General features: G+C 45.1%; 1 protein-coding gene across 2 annotated transcripts in view; it reads right to left on the reverse strand.

Annotated features, from left to right (window-relative positions):
* sema4ba (sema domain, immunoglobulin domain (Ig), transmembrane domain (TM) and short cytoplasmic domain, (semaphorin) 4Ba) overlaps nucleotides 1-16858 on the reverse strand; it is a 117671-nt gene that overhangs the window by 23331 nt on the left and 77482 nt on the right. For both annotated transcript variants that reach the window (XM_066684256.1, XM_066684255.1), the window contains 6 exons: nucleotides 12992-13152; nucleotides 10021-10083; nucleotides 8894-8992; nucleotides 6627-6738; nucleotides 4351-4467; nucleotides 3194-3351 (listed from right to left, as the gene is read on the reverse strand). In XM_066684256.1, the coding sequence (XP_066540353.1) occupies nucleotides 3194-3351; nucleotides 4351-4467; nucleotides 6627-6738; nucleotides 8894-8992; nucleotides 10021-10083; nucleotides 12992-13152 (710 nt within the window). The remainder of the gene's footprint in view (nucleotides 1-3193; nucleotides 3352-4350; nucleotides 4468-6626; nucleotides 6739-8893; nucleotides 8993-10020; nucleotides 10084-12991; nucleotides 13153-16858) is intronic.

The following is a 16858-nucleotide window of genomic DNA, read 5'->3' on the forward strand; positions in this document are numbered from 1 at the left end:
ACGTCGCCTTTCACAACTGAGAGTCAGCCTCCACACTACAGAACTGATTCACAGCCAGGGCCCTGACGGCACTGGGAGGACATCATTGGAATAAAGACTGGATTATGGACTCCGCACACTACAGGAGAATCTGGAAGATGATCGTTTACCATCTCCCTAAAATCAGGAGACCTTTGGAATTGGTGGCAGGAGCAAATCAGCTGAGTACCCTGCAGTGTGGGCCAGGGGAGAGAAGTAGCTCATCAGACTCAGCTGCCACTGCCATCGACTGAAGACTGATTCATGATTCTGTGCTGAATCAATGCTTTCTCTCTTCATTTTGACCTACACTGTTGTGCACACTTGTGCATTTGTGTCTGTGCTGCCCTACAATTACACCAAAACACTAGGGCTAAATCTCAGATATCTTCTTCCATTCTATGTAGTGCACAATGTATGTCATTAAATAACGGTTTTGTAAAGAAAGAAATACATTGAAACGTTTTCCTGCCCAGGTCCCCATTCCTCGTAGTGTGTTTTTAGACGATGGAGAGACTCTAAACTCTCACCAACCGAGATGAGGATGTTGTTCTATTCCTGCTCCATAGGGGGGGTAACACTGACTTATTTTTGCTGTTACAGTTACATTACTTAAGGTGGAACTGACTCCAACTTAAAAGATACAGTCGCTTCTTACTCACACACAACGCTCCACCTTAAAAGATACAGTCGCTTCTTACTCACACACACCACTCCACCTTAAAAGATACTGTCGCTACTTACTCACACATACCGCTCCACCTTAAAAGATACAGTCGCTTCTTACTCAGATGCACCGCTCCACCTTAAAATATACAGTCGCTTCTTACTCACACACACCGCTCCGCCTTAAAAGATACAGTCACTTCTTACTCACACACACCACTCCACATTAAAAGATACAGTCACTTCTTACTCAGATGCACTGCTCCACCTTAAAAGATACAGTCGCTTCTTACTCACACACACCGCTCCACCTTAAAAGATACAGTAGCTTCTTACTCACACAAACTGCTCCACCTTAAAAGATACATCTTACTCACACACACCGCTCCACATTAAAAGATACAGTCGCTTCCTACTCATTCACACTGCTCCACCTTAAAAGATACAGTAGCTTCTTACTCACACACACTGCTCCACCTTAAAAGATACATCTTACTCACACACCGCTCCACCTTAAAAGAAGCATGGCTTCTGAATGTAAACAAATCAGAGAGAACAACATTTCCCATTCATTTATGTTTTGTAGTAGTTCATCCAACAGACTGAGGTGGACTCTGAGGTGGACTCTGCTTGCTGTTTCTCTCAGTAGAAACAGAGCAGTTGGACGTGAGGATTTTTAAGGCCTCACCTCTACCGTACCGTTATATCAACAGAGCCGTAAAGGTCACTTGAGCTAAAAGAGGAGGCTGGGAGTATTTATATTACTGGATCCAAATGAACCGGGCCACTTCCGCAGGACACCGGCGGCTAAGAATACTGAGCTGGAGAGGCAGAGAGCTGATGGCCATTAAACTGTCAGGCAGCATTTCACGGAGCTTCTGAGATAATCCACATTACACTCCTCGCCCCGAAGAGACACTGCCCCGGCCATCAGCCACAGAGGAAGACCTCTCTACGAGATCGCCGTGAGGAAAAAGGGGGTCACTAATGACCTGCCGGGACGTTACGGCAGCGGTCTGTGGGTATTGCAGGCGCGGACAGTGGAGTTAAGGGGTGGTTACTTGAGCTACAGCAAATTCTGAGAATTTTCCACTCCTCTTGAATCCTCCTAACAAAATTAAAAGTGCTCTGTGGGGACGTGTGTGTGTGTGTGTGTGTGTGTGTGTGTGTGTGTGTGGATGGGAGGTACTTTTGGACGGGCTTCAGAAGCTGCATGCTAATATTTGCAGAGCAGTGATAAGAGTGGGGGGAGTGTGTGTGTGTGTGTGTGTGTGTGGTGAGGAGGGGGCTCTGGGGGGAGTGTACATCAGAGGAATGTGTTTGTGTAATAGGAGTCACTGGAGCCTGCGCAATCTCGGCAAACTTCTACTACTAGAGTGATATATGAGACCAGCACACCCATGAGAGGACACACACACACACACACACACACCCATAAAGAAACACCAGTAAATCTTAGCTCTTCAGAGAAGTTGGCTTGTTCTGAATATTTTTTATTTCCTTTTTTTAGTTTTCTACAGAAGTGTACTCAACCAATCTTTAATCTTTGTTTTCCTGCCTTTGTGAGGACATGTGGGCCTTGTCTGAAGCAGTATTTCTAGTTTTGCAACCATGGTTAAATTAGTTTTGGCAAGTCTTGGTGTAGCACCATCATTTGAAACAAGCAGAATTATCTGAGAATTTAAATGAATCCCTTGTTCAGTGCATGTTCACATTAACGTCTGAATCTGGAGCTCACCAACCCACACACTGTGAAACAAGGCCCACCCCAAGTCAGTTTTCTGTGAGCTGCCTAAGTCAGAAAACACGGGATAAAACGAGCCGTGCTGATTCTGCTCTGCTTCTGACATCAAGTGCAGAGACTTCAGAATGGCCCCGCCCCCTCGTCTGAGTCTGTCCAATCAGAGCGCTGGATCCGTGTTTATGTGAGAGCGCAAAGACGAGGTTAAACTCAGCAAAACAGACACAACGAGCGCGGAGAAATAAGAGCACTGAGTAAAAACTGAGAAGAAAGAGAACAGAGCGAAAACGGCTAAAAACCAGAGCTTCTGCTCCTCGCTCCTCACTGCTGTGCGCTCGGGGTCGGGGTGAACAGCGAGCGGCTCGTTATCATTTAAAGGAACAGGTGCGTTCTGAACAGGGGCTGTTTACACAGGGTGTTTTGACCAAAGCAGATCACAGACACTTCATTAAGAAACAGAGGAGGATAATAGGAGGAATATGTCACCTATAACATGTCTTCACTAGCAGGGATATTGTTTTTGCATTGCACACACACACACACACACACACACACACACACACACACACACAAAGATGTGCATGTTTTAATACTATTGTGAGAGATTCCAGTTCTGTGACTGAGGCATGGGGGTGTAGTCTGCAAGAGAGTGAGAGTGTGAGTGAGTCTCTGTGTGTGTGTGTGTGTGTGTGTGTGTGTGTGTAGTCAATTACTGGAGAGAAAACACTGCCTCTCAACACACACTCTCTCCTCTGAAGTGTCCCTCACCTTACACACGCGAGCGATGCGGGACACAATGGTGTTGTCGAAGAAATCAAACTCCTTCCCTGCTTCGCTGAAGAAAAAGTAAATCTTATCGTCGTCGCCCACGGTGTTTCCTTTAGGGAGACTCTCCTGGATGTAGGCGGAGCCCACAAACGCCGGGTCTGGAGGAAGAACACAACTTCATCTCAGTTTAAATTCATTTTATTTGACAATATTTGAGTCACAAAGCCAAGCTACAGGTTCTATCTCATTACTGTCTCCACCAGAAACACACAGGCACTGCTTCTGAAAGTGTTAAGAATTTCTGTGAAGATCAATGGAACCAGTTTATGCTTAAGGTCCCCACCACATGGAGGAAATAATAATAACACACTGAAGCTTTAGAGCACTTTTTCGTCACACAAAGGCGTTGCAAACCAGAATGAGGCCAGCGTTTAGTCAACGATTTCAGACACCTCCAGGCCAATAGGGGTCAGTGTAATGGATGTTTAACGACATGAAGAAGAGTCAGTGAGGAGTCAATTGTTTGTAACTTATACGTTTCACATCTCAGACCTTTCTGAATATTTAGAGAAACACTGTTTGTGTTAATATTTATTATAATATTCAGACAGACTCCAGTCTGTGCCCCAGTGTGAGCTGTGAAAGAAACAGTGAAGTGAACAGAATAATTTATTAAACGCCTCCATCCACACGATGACGACTAACCCCCGTCAGCGCAGCCTCTGACTGCGACGCATACGGCTTTAGTTTATTGTATGAGTCCGAGTCGTAACGCGATGGAGCCTCATGGGGGCGCTGGAGATTCAGTTCAAACTCTAATAACACTCTGGTCCTGGTGTATTTATCCCTCAACTCTATTCCATAGTACGACTTCAACAACACACTGCATTCCTCAGAATATTACACTTGTTGTATCTTGTATCTGATTCTTTACACAGCGTGACTGTGTTCCTCATCATCTGCATCATCACGTGACCACAGACATGGTCAGCAGCGGCATGCGATTCTTTCCAATCAACAGACGAACACTTCAGACTATATTCACTCTGAGGCTCTGAGGCCTTTCCTTCTCTAAGAATGTGGTGCTCTCTTTCTGAAGAAGGGAATGGAGGGGGATAAGGGGGTGTTGAGCAGAAGCAGAAGGCCTTGACTCGTACCTTGAAGCCAGTTCAGTGAGTTCTCGGTCTTTAAGGCAGTGCCCTGGCCAAGGCTCTTGTAAATGACGGGCTCGTTCCCTTGGAAGTTACTGACCGTGCCGGCGTACAGCTCTCCGTCTGCAGAGAAATAAGAGTTAGAGACACACAGGCCACTTACAGCACAGATCAGCAACCGGCTACACATCTACACGCTATAGTCGAGGCGATCTAAACCGTGATGACCCCTTGATGATAGGTCCGCAGTGGTCACATCACAGCAGCTTTACCTCGAACTGCGTAGAGATGGTGTGTGAGTTTAAAGCAGATTCACTTTTGTGGTTTCAGACCCAAATTTATGCTGACGCTATGTGGCTAATGGCGCTACAGCGTAATGGAAGCTCACAGTCACCAATAAACACTGTGCTAAAGGTCTAACTCCTCTCACACACACAAACCTCATACTGCTGCTGAGATGTTAATCTCTCACAGACTCATGCGTGTGGTTTCTGATGTCTGACACACTTATCCAGGGTGAGATTCCATTCAGTCCTTTTATGGAAACTAAGCCTGCTTTAAATTCATTGTTGTGATCTCAGATGTGACGCATGTGAATGTATCAAGCCTTCAGTGGTTCGTCCACACTTCAGAAGGACACCAGGCCTCAGAATACAGAGAAACACTGGTCCTCCTCACTTTAAAAAGGCCATAGAGCCTAGAGTGATTTTACTATTGATCAGATTTTCCCCTCTGATGCTTCAGTGTCACAGCCCTCTGTAAAAACATAGTTATAAAGTAAAAATAATATAATTAAAGCGTAATCCTTAGTGAATCGTCTGCAGTTGGTCCAGAACACAGCTGCCAGGTTTCTGACTAACACCAAGAAAAGACGCCACATTTCTCCGGCTCTGGCCCTGCACTGGTGAAATATAGCGTACAGTATAAGGATTTTATTTGTTTTTAAAGCACTTAAAGACTCTGAACCCATTTATATTAGCAGCATGCTTTCTTTTTCCACCAGGAGCTCTGAGATCCTCTCCTCAGGACCTGTTAATTGTGCCCAGAGCTCGTTTAAAACTCAAAGGCGATCGTGCTTTTGCGGTCCATGCCCTGAGTCTGTGAAACACTCTTCTATCCACTATTTATTACAGCTTTTAAAACAGCGATTAACACCTATGTGTACAGACTCACATTTGAGCAACGAAAGGAGGAGGTCTGTGTTTTGTTGTTAATTGATGTCATGTTTTAAACGTACAGCACTTTGCTCAGTGTAAGTTGTTTTCTTCACTTCACTTACACAGCTCTCAAAATTACATTTCAGAACATCCCCCTAATGTTTCATTTTGGTTGTGGGAACGTTACAGTGGGATGTTCCCTCAACATGAATTTGTCCATTTTTTTATGTTTTCAAAATGTTTTTCTTAAGTTACAAAACATTCCCTGAACCTTATTTACACCAATTATTTAATATTCTAGGAACGTTGTCTTGGAATGTTCTTGGAATGTTGCAAAATTATGTTTTTAGATTGTTCCCTGTTGGGTACTATTGGTCCCATGTTGGGTACTTACTATATCAGACTTGGATATGAAGACTTGGTGTAAAGACGTCTAAAAGATGGCCCTCTGCATCTATATTTGGTTGAAATGCGGAAAGTGCTCTGACAAATACATCTGTCCTGAGCTACATTTAGACATAATCAGACTGACCAATCACAGCCCACATTTCAGCATCTATTTCTGGGCTAAATAAAAGTCATGACAACTGCCCAAGAAAACAACAAAAAACAAAATAAAAATCCTGACGTGTTACAGATTCCAGAATAAACCTCTGCACTTAGAAATGTTGGATTTTATTGTGTTTTATTTCATAATCATAGCTTCGCTGCTAGTGTTAGCTTCAAAAAGGTAGCATCACTAGGCTAACTATCCCCATGGCGATAGTGGAAGCTACCAACACAATATTTTGTCAATGGAGAAGAGGGCCAGGTGGAGGGTGAGTGCTGCTGTTGTAGCTTTTTAAATGTGAACAAACCCTTACTCAACATCCATGGACTATTTAACCACTTGGTGTAAGGCACAGGGATCTGAACTCGCAGTTTGAATGGGGCTTTTATTTATAAAAGTAAAAACTCAAAAACAAAAGCCCATATAAAACCATCCTCAGCAAACTCTGGACTCTGAGTTTCTGTGAAGGGTGACACAGTAAAACGGTGTGAAACTGTGTGCAATTTGTGTAATTTATTTGTGTAAATATAAATTCAGTAACTTTAGACTTCTGTTTATTCTGATGGGTCACCTACCCGCTATGATCGCAGTGGACTTGTACTCAGGGTTAAACGGGCAGCGGCTTCGTCCATCCTCCGTCACAACCTCCCCCGTCCTGCTGCGTACCAGAGAGAAGTCCACAGTGTTCTGGGAACACACACACACACACAATAAATAATAATACATATATTTATAGAGCACTTTTCATGTACAAAGCTTATCACAGTGCTTTACAGCTGAGTAATAAAAGAATATCAGCAGTAATTTAATTAAAAACCTGGTTAAAAAGATGTGTTTTAAAACGTTTTTTAAAACTGTACTGAGAAATGCATCCATCACTGACAAACACATCATGTGACCACAGTCCAGGACAGGGATTGGTTTGTGGGGACAGGCTGGAGTCTTTAGAGTGGTGTGTGTGGGCTGGGGTCTGATTAAGGGTTCGGAGGAGGGATGGAGGATCCTGGTCTGGAATGCTAGGCCCGTCAGGACGTCCTGATGCTCTGCAGTCACTCAGTCTGTCTCAGGCTTTGGCGTGGACACAGCACAGGGACTGATGTCTTTATAGGGCCATGCAGACAGTGTCCTGAGCATACAAAGCCTCTTCAAGCAGGAAGGACGCGTCGGTTTGTTCCATAACACGCTGTGACTGTGACTGAGGCCGTCAAGAAGGTGTCAGGATCGTAGCATTAAAGCCACCTTCTTGTTTCTCCACACACTACACCACTGTGTACTTCTACACTTACAGACTACAGTCCGTCTGTTGTTCTGCATACTGTTTTTTGTCAGTACCCCCATAGCGTCTCCACAGTGCAGGTATGATTTAGGTGGTGGATCACTCATGAATAAAACTGCAGAGGTAATTGGTCACCAGCCGACAGATGAGGCTGAATGTGATTGGTTAACACACACTGGGCGGAAATGTTCAAATACTGAGCCATAAACCGGTAAAGCTCCACCTAGACCCTGGGGTTCGTCTGCTCTGACCGAAAGAAATGACCCTGGAAGAATTAAAAGTGCAATAAAGCTTTCTTTATTTACTGTAGACTTAGCTCTGTCTCATAATGTGGAGTGGAGTCTGAGGCAGATTCTGAAGAAGTACTTTCCTCCAGGTTTGTGTTATGACTGCTGCCTCAAAGGAAGTGTCTTAATGATCACTCCTCCAAAGGCAATCAAAAAGGCAAAAATAAATATAAACCAAAGGAATAATCAACAGAGCAAACAATGGCCAAAGCCAGAAGTCAATACAAGAATCCATTCACACTCAGAATCGAAGACTGAGGTCAAAATGCACAAAGCAGAGAGCTTTAACACTCAAACAAACGAGCTGATCATTAGAGAGTGCGCCTCTGGTGGCTTGGAGGAGAACTAGCTTGGGCAGATGTGACAGGAAATTGCAGAATGTTATACAATAAAATGCTTGATTCATGACTGCTGCCTCTGAAAAACGACATACAATAATGCTCTGCTTCCTCAGAGGCAGCCACCATGTTTGTCTTAGCCCAATGTGTATTAACCAATCACATAAATCCCACCTTTGGGCTGGTAACCAGTTACATTCCTTCTGCCTCGAAGACAGCGCTGCCTCCAGAACAATTCTGAGTAGTGATTTTGCACATGAGCTGGTGGATCATTGATGAGGTGGTGAGGGGTTTAAACACTTAGGGGTTTAAAAACTCCAGCAGCACTGCTGTGTCTGATCCACTCTACATCAGCACAACACACACTAACACACCACCACCACGTCAGTGTCACTGCAGCACTGAGAATGATCCACCACCACATCACACCTGCTCTGTGGGGGTCCTGAGCGCTGAAAAACAGGGGGAAATGTGTGTGTGTGTGTGTGTGTGTGTGTGTGTGTACGAAAGTATGCAGAGCAACAGTCTGTAATTGTAGAACTAGATAAGAGTGATGTAAAACGCATAGTGAGTTGGCTTTAATCTTGTGTCTGAGCAGTGTGTACGAATGTGAGGGAGGTAATGGCTCAGTGGCTCATGGCAGGGTTAACGTCTCCGAACCTGAGCTCCCCGCGTCTTCCTTTTCATTAGAGAATGCTTTTTTATTTCTCGTAATGAACGGAGTTCTTGGAGCCGAGCCGAGCCGAGCCGAGCCCTGCAGGTGCAGCTCTACAGCAGCTCGTTTCTCATGCCGACATCATTCGCCCTGCGATGGAGGGGAGCTTTTGATTGACTGAGTAAATTGCATGAATAATTCATTGCTCCCCTGCTGCCTGCTGAAAGTGTGGAGGAGCGCGGAGCCAGACCTGCTGCAGGGCACAGAGAATCAAACACACACTTACGATGTACGCGCAGATCGGGCTGAAGGCATACGTCCCACACACGTACAGATGAGTGGCATTCACACGCAGCAGAATCTTGATGTAGTTGAAACAGTCGGTCTGGAAAGAGAGAGAGAGAGAGAGAGAGAGAGAGAGAGAGGGAGAGAGAGAGAGAGAGAGAGAAAGAGAGAGAGAGAGAGAGAGACAGGGAGGGAAAGAGAGAAAGGCAAGAGAGAGATAGGGAGGGAGAGAGAGAGGGAGGAAGAGAGGGAGAGAGGAGGAAATGAGTGAGTGAACAAGAATGAGAGTGAGTGAGTGAGTGAGTGACAGAGGAGAGAAGGATGGAGAGAAGAGAATAAATTGCAAGCAAGGGTGATAGTGAGAGAGAGAGCGAGAGAGGGAGGACGGAGAGAGAGTGCGAGAGGAGAAAGAAGAAAAGAAAGAGAGCAAAAGAAAATGAAAGAGCAGTAAACAAAAGTAAGAGAGGAGGAGAAAAAGAGAAATTGTGAGTCAGAGATAGAGAGCAAGTGATTGATAAAGTGAAGGGTGGAGGTGGGTAATAAGAGAGAAAGTGTGAACAAATGAGAGAGAGAAAGAGAGAGAGAGAGAGAGAGAGAGAGAGAGAGAGAGAGAGAGAGAGAGAGAGAGAGATTTAGTGTCAGTGGCGATTGTGCTCCTAAATGAACTGTGTATAAAACTATAATAAAACAGAGCTCAGTGTCCGACACCGTCCTGTAAACCTCGCCCTGTCCCTGACACCCCTCACTGAAATGGACAAGATTTTTGGAGACGGTGTGTCCTCTGTCCGATGACACAGCACCCATCCACTGTCTCCTTGAGACCTGAGCCTCCATCCAGGCCTCGCTCCCCAAGCAAATCCAGGCAATCAAGCAGCAAATTCAGCGTGCAGATTACTAATCTAATAACAGCCTACTCACAGTGTTTCAGAGGAAATGACAGCAGCCAGGGGGCAGAATGGTGAGGGTGCAGATTCTAGTGATTTACTGACAACCACTAGGTGGCGGTATAAAATGTCTCGTAGCGTTCAGAACAATCCCAGGAGAAAAAGGCTGACGGCTCCTTTAAGAGCGATGCGAGCGACGGTGTCGGGCTGTCACCCTGAGGTTCAGAGCTGGTGGTGCACTCACCTGTAGGTTTTTGCCTTTGAAGCTGCACTCGGATCGTTTCTCCTCCGGCGTGCTCCATGTGAACTGCAAAAGAGTCAGGATACTTTACATTGATTAACCTTTAAACACATGAGTGTTTTACACACTGTTCCTACACTCACTAACATAGGAAATCACTGTCGCACGGCAGGTCATCCACTCACACACAAGCCCTGCTTCTGGAAAGGTCTGAGATACTGTAAACTGTAATAAAAGCTGGAATCTGTGAAGTTAATTCTTTTGAAACTTTGTTTAAGGACAGAAGAGAAAGATAAAACACTATTGGCACAGGAGTTTTTTTTTTTTTTTTTTTTTACCGAATACTGTGGAAGATTCAGGAAATCCAGAGAAACCTTGGACAAAGCTGGACACTAGAGCTGAATGAGCCGGACCTTCCAGCCCTCAGACTACACTGCATGAGGAATTGTCATTCAACTCGATTCAGAAACGCCGCTGGCATCACGGACCACGGCATGGGTCATATGCGTCTGTGTGAACGTACTTTTGAAGTTGGAGGTGTATTCTGGGATTTTAGAGAGACGTATGCAGCCATAAATGTGACGTCTTTTACCAAGAAGTCAGGGGATATTTCTGCAGGATGATTTCAGGCCTCGTTCTGCACGTGACTGCGTCCAGATCTGCCTCCTGTGGTCGTCATGAGGAAGAGAATCAGAAGACAGTGGCCGTGGACTGTGGAGCAGCAGGAGTCGTGTATTGAGAGAGAACTCCATTCACAAACCTGCAGCTCTTAGTCTCCTCAGTTCCCAAACGCTCCCACAGCGTCAGTATTTAGTTGCATTCAGAATGAAGAGCACTAGTGAGGTCAGGTGTTGACGTTGGATGAGTTCAGTATAAAACACCCAATCAAACTTATCCCAAAAAGTACTGCTATGAGTGACATATTCCAGAGAACACAGGCCCATGACTCCACAGTCCACTGTAGAAGTGCTTTACACCCCTCTCACAACCAGGAAACAGCATCTGGAGGCGTCTGGACGATAGTTTTTTACTTAATGTAAAGCATGAACTGACATGAGGATGTTGTTCTAGGGTTGGGGTTATTGACTTAATTTTGCTGTTACAGTTACATTACTTAAGGTGGAACTGACTCTAAACTCAGGAGAGCGCTAACTGCATGAAAGTAAACACAGAGGGAAAGTGCTACAAAACTAAACAGCTCGAGTTACACATGAGTTTCTGTGGGAATTCAAACAGTGAATAAACAGTTACAGACAATTTACACTTCAGACACCAATAAGATACAGTCGCTTCTACTTACACACACCTCTCCACCTTAAAAGATAGAGTAGCTTCTTACTCACACACACCACTCCACCTTAAAAGATACAGTCGCTTCTTACTCACACACACCACTCCACATTAAAAGATACAGTAACTTCTTACTCACACACACCGCTCCACCTTAAAAGATACAGTAGCTTCTTACTCACACACACCGCTCCACCTTAAAAGATACAGTCGCTTCTTACTCACACACACCACTCCACCTTAAAAGATACAGTAACTTCTTACTCACACACACCGCTCCACCTTAAAAGAAAGAGTAGCTTCTTACTCACACACACCACTCCACCTTAAAAGATACAGTCGCTTCTTACTCACACACACCACTCCACCTTAAAAGATACAGTAACTTCTTACTCACACACACCGCTCCACCTTAAAAGATAGAGTAGCTTCTTACTCACACACACCACTCCACCTTAAAAGATACAGTCGCTTCTTACTCACACACACCACTCCACCTTAAAAGATACAGTAACTTCTTACTCACACACACCGCTCCACCTTAAAAAATACAGTAGCTTCTTACTCACACACACCGCTCCACCTTAAAAGATACAGTAACTTCTTACTCACACACACCGCTCCACCTTAAAAGATGAGGAGCATCTGAATTAACACAAATACGGTGTGGGTGGGGGTTGTTGTTTTCTCTGGATCTCTGGAATTGTCTACATTGCCTTTAAATTAGAGAAGGAATCACTAAGTAGACAAGGTGTTTACAAACTTTTGGAGAGTTACTGTATTCCTCTCTCACTGTATACACCCAGTGCAGAAGGAGTGAATACACTGACAGAAAGAGCTTAATGGGATGAGTGATTGCACGCACACACACACACGCACACACAAACACACACACACACACACACACACACACACACACACAGACAGACAGACAGAGATATTTCCAGATGTTCTGAGATGAGAATAGCAGACTGTTCCACGTCACATGAGCGTGTCTATACCCTACTGATCCAGATGTGTCAGTGTGTGACCGTTAATGCCCACGTCCAGCACTAGTGACCCATAACAGACCCATAACCTAAACAGTGCTAAATCTAACTTTAAGGAAGTAGTGTTTTAAGATATCACATCCTAAACACATCCCACATTCTGTTTAAGGTGGAATTGTAAATTCAAAAAAGAATGTGGTGAATTAGGAGCCAGTGTTATCTTTATTCTGACTGTGGTTCTCTGGTGTGAGGTGAGGTTATATTCTTTATTTAAATTCTTTATGTTCTTTATCTGACTCTAATGTCACTGACACTGTCATATATTGTTTTAAGATTTTTACCTACTTTCCACACACACCACACGATACACACATACACACACCTGACATGATACACAAATCACATGATACACACATACACACATCACATGATACACACATCACATGATACACACATCACATGATACACACATACACACACCTGACGTAATGCACCCACACACACGATACACACATACACACACCTGACATGATACACAAATCACATGATATACACATACACACATCACATGATACATACATACACACCTGACATGATACACACACACATCAAATGATACACACACACATCACATGATACACACAGACATCACATGATACACACAGATATCACATGGTACACACACACACACTCACATTGCGCTGCAGTTGTGGTCTGCTGATATCGCTGAGGTTGAGGGCGAAGAGAGTTTCCCGCGCGCCTACGTACAGTGTGCCGTCTCCTGGGCTGAGCAGCAGAGACGTGTAATTAAAGACTCCCTCGGCCGAAAACCTCCTGGCTGACCTCTCCTGTGCATCTGGACATGGAGAAAGAGAGAGAGAGAGAGAGAGAGAGAGAGAAAGAGAGAAGAGGGAAAAGGTTATATCTGCATTGTTTAGATATAGTAAACAATCCTAATTCACTGAATACTGTATCTGTTCTCAAGGCTCCAGAAAGACCAGGCTGTTCTTTTACTGTGGCATGGATTTGTTTGTAGTGTTCTTAGCTTTGAAAGAAAGATGAGGACAACACTGAGGACCGCACTGAGGACAACATTGAGGACTGCACTGAGGACTGCAGTGTGAGGACAACACTATAAGTGTGTGTGTGTGTGTGTGTGTGGTCTTATGGCACTCTGAGACAGATGTTCATCTCTTAATCAAAGCTGCTGCTGCACTGTGTCATTACACGACACCGCAGGCTGTTTCCCTGTTTCCATGACAACCATCTCCCCATCTAATACACAATGACTGCCACTAGGGGAGCTGTAGCGTCCAGGGAGCTGGAGAATGACCTGATGGTGAAGTTCTTTCTTCACAAACATTTAATATATATATATATATGTGTGTGTGTGTGTGTGTGTGTGTGTGTGTGTGTGTGACTGGGTGAATGCGAGTGTGACTGGGTGAGTGTGACAGGATTAATGTGAGTGACTGGGTGAGTGTGATGCCCTGTGATGGACTAGCATTCTGTCCTGTTCCTGTCTTACATCCAATGATTCAGATCAGGGTGAAGCACAAACAAATGGTGAATGAATGAATGAATGAATGAATGAATGTGGGGGACACTAGAAATGCTACACAAACTTATATGAAACACAGGTGCCTTCATAGAAAACTAATGTTTAACACTGTTTTATTTTCTGAACGGTGACGGAGAGAGGTGTCTGAGCCCCGCCTTTGTGGTCAAGAGCTGTCAATCATGTGTCTCTGACCAATGAGAGTCCAGTATTAGTGAAGTACATTATCCCAGTGCAGTGCTGTACTGACTGACCTCAGTGTGTGTGTTCTTTGTGGTCTGAGTGCTGGTTATTCCTGAGGGTGAGCCTAACACCTGTGTGTGTGTTTGTGTGTGTGTGTTTTTTAGGGGGGGGGGGGCTGACGTGTGTCAGTGGGAGCAGCTGTGCCGCTGCTTGGCTCAGTCCTCAGAGCAGGGATGGGGGGATGGGGGAGGGGGCAGGATCAGTGTGTGCTGACTCCGGAATACCCCGGGGGAGGAGGTACAGTAATAACAGGGCATCATCCTCCACCAGGAGGCCTTATTACTGCTGAACCACACACTACTGAATCTCTCTCTCTCTCTCTCTCTCTCTCTCTCTCTCTATCCCTATGTTCTCTCTCTCTCTCTATCCCTCTGTTCTCTCTCTCTCTATCCCTCTGTTCTCTCTCTCTCTCTCTCTCATCACTATCTCTCTGTTCTCTCTCTCTTCTTTCACTGTCTCTGTTCTCTCTGTCTTATGTCTCTATCTCAGTTCTCTCTCTCTGTCTTCTATCTCTATCTCTCTGTCTCTCTCCCTATCTCTCTCTCTCTCTCTCTCTCTCTCTCTCTCTCTCTCTCTTGCTCTCAGCTCTGGCAGTTCTCTCCACTCCTAGCTTCAGGGAAATTTAACGGTGATTTAGCGAGGCAAAGACAAACAGCGCAGCATAAAGCAAAACAGGGGCTTTAGAGGGATTTGTGCTGAAAGGAGCGGCGCGGCCAATTATTCTCCAGAGTGGCGTCAGCATGCCGCCCCCCCCCCCCCCCCCACCACCACAACCCCCCCTCACACCCCCCCACGGCTCACACAATGAGGCGAGTAATTGGGCTCTATTAAAGGAAATTCACACAGGCCCACGCTGCACGAAGAGTTCCCTTTTTATTCTTCCCCACATCTTCTTCAAATCACACACACATCTCCTCACTGTCAGCTTCACACCAGGGTCAGAACCGTTAGCTATATGCTAACGGGGCCCGGGACATGCTTATTTTTAATGGAGGGTTGCTCTACATAATTTGTCACCCCCCTTCCCCCCTGTTCCTCAGCGCTCAGGACCCCCACAGAGCAGGTGTGACGTGGTGGTGGATCATTCTCAGCGCTGCAGTGACACTGACGTGGTGGTGGTGTGTTAGTGTGTGTTGTGCTGGTGTAGAGTGGATCAGACACAGCAGTAGCTGCTGGAGTTTTAAACCCCTCAGTGTCTGGACTGAGAACAGTCCACTGACCAAAAACATCCAGCCGACAGCGTCCTGTGTCACTGTGCAGCGACAGATGAGCTACTGTCTCTGACTTTACATCTACAAGGTGGACCAACGAGGGAGGAGTGTCTCACAGAGTGGACAGAGAGTGGACACAGGGTGGGACCCTCTTGAGTTGCAGCACATGGGCCTGGCTCAATGTAAAGTCATGGGCCAGTGGGGTATAAAACCCTCCAGTGTTGGTATGAGGAGCAGTGGAAGTTGATTCTCTGGTGTAAGGCATCACCATCCAGCAACTCTGGGATGAGCAACAACATCCAACATCAGCCCCAGCCATCAAATTCCTACAACAGTGTCCCGCAAACTCTATCAAAGTGTTAAACTCGTTAAGAAATCTGTGCTGGAGCTGACGGGGTTAATGTCGACTGATGGAGGAGACACAGTGGGGTCAGTATTTGGCGAGATCTGAGGTTTAACTGTTGATGGATGTGGGTTCACCCTTCGGCAAACAACATCAATGTTGCCTTTTCTATCTGTGAGTTATAACTGATTATTAATGGCTATTAATGTGTTTACAACATACTTAATAACATTAATAAACTGTCTTGTTCAGACAGTTTTGCTGTTCATTACTTTGATCTGTAACAATGACAGCTGAGCTCTGATTGGTCGCCTGATATTAACGGTCACGGTCCGTCAGTTCCTGACGTTGTTAACATACGTGAGTTCCTTTTCAAAACATAAAAAACAGACTCTGTGTGAACAGAACTTCACAGTGCGTTAGTAAAGACCCTGCTCCAGAAAGAACTGCTTTAGCTGCTTTATATTTCTCCTTACGATGTGTGTCCACATTCCTAAATGCACATCAACATGTGTTGTCCAGTTACTGGGGTCAGGTAAGGTCAGCGACATGTGTAAACTCATATAAAGCTGTGCTGACGAGTAATAAATCATGTCTTATACAAAGCCCTCTGATACGATCTGATCTCCATCATGCGCCAACACAACTGCTTTAGGTTAAGCTTTAAGGCGTTTGGCAGCTGGATCAAACACAAACAGCGGCAGCTGTGCATCTGAACGCCTGCTCCCACACATCTGTCCAACTGGAGCACCATTAAACAAAGGCTTACCCCTGCACAGCAACCTGCTGCATTACACAAACTACCACACACACACACCTTCTGCAGAGGGTTAATGTAAAACAAACAATGAAACAACAACTTTAAAAACAACCAAAAAATCAACAGGTATATCATGGGTTAATGTAGTCGTTGATGTGGTGTTGGGGGGGGGCGGGTGGTGATAGGGGGGGTGTTAGGCAGAACACAGCTCTTCTGGAGACACCATGTGAATCAAACTGTGTGTAAATCTATGCTAAACTACAAAAAAATAAAAAATGTAATCTGCAGAACCATCTCAAAATGAAGCATCCGTGACATTTGTAGCAAAACTGAACACACGGGACTCGCATCACAGTTTTCAGAACGCCGCTCACAGATCTGAGAAAAGCCTCAAGTGTTTAAAAGAGAGTAGATACCAGCGCCTGCAGATCCACTGTCTGTACCAGC

Source organism: Hoplias malabaricus, chromosome 11, assembly GCF_029633855.1.
Source record: "Hoplias malabaricus isolate fHopMal1 chromosome 11, fHopMal1.hap1, whole genome shotgun sequence".
Lineage (NCBI taxonomy): Eukaryota > Metazoa > Chordata > Actinopteri > Characiformes > Erythrinidae > Hoplias > Hoplias malabaricus.